Source organism: Bison bison, unplaced genomic scaffold (genome assembly GCF_000754665.1).
Source record: "Bison bison bison isolate TAMUID 2011002044 unplaced genomic scaffold, Bison_UMD1.0 scf7180017864295, whole genome shotgun sequence".
In the NCBI taxonomy this organism is placed as follows: Eukaryota; Metazoa; Chordata; class Mammalia; order Artiodactyla; family Bovidae; genus Bison; species Bison bison.
Window position 1 is genome coordinate 5883176 of NW_011494867.1, and position 374 is coordinate 5883549.

At 63.6% G+C, this 374-nt stretch overlaps 1 protein-coding gene across 1 annotated transcript in view; it reads right to left on the minus strand.

Moving 5' to 3' along the window:
- Positions 1-374, minus strand: part of MAF (v-maf avian musculoaponeurotic fibrosarcoma oncogene homolog) — a 3425-nt gene extending 3051 nt beyond the window's left edge. The window contains exon 1 of the mRNA XM_010850858.1: positions 7-374. Coding sequence (XP_010849160.1) covers positions 7-374 — 368 coding nt within the window. The remainder of the gene's footprint in view (positions 1-6) is intronic.

Genomic DNA, 374 nt, shown 5'->3' on the forward strand with positions numbered 1-374 from the left:
TGGAGCTGGTGGCTGTTGCTGATGAGCGCCTCGACCGCGTCCTCGGGGCTGAAGCCCAGCGCCTCGGGGTTCAGCTGCTGCGGGTAGCCGGTCATCCAGTAGTAGTCTTCCAGGTGCGCCTTCTGCTCGCTGCCTGAGCCCGGGCTGGGCGCCGAGAAGCTGGGCGAAGGGGGCACCGAGCTGCACGGCGTGCTCATGGGGGTGGAGGACAGCGAGCCCCCGGCGATGAGACGGCCGCACTGGCTGATGATGCGGTCGGTCTCCACCGGCTCCTTTTTCACTTCAAACTTCATCAGATCGAAGTCATTAACATATTCCATGGCCAGGGGACTGGTGGGCAGGTCGGAGTTGCTCATTGCCAGTTCCGATGCCAT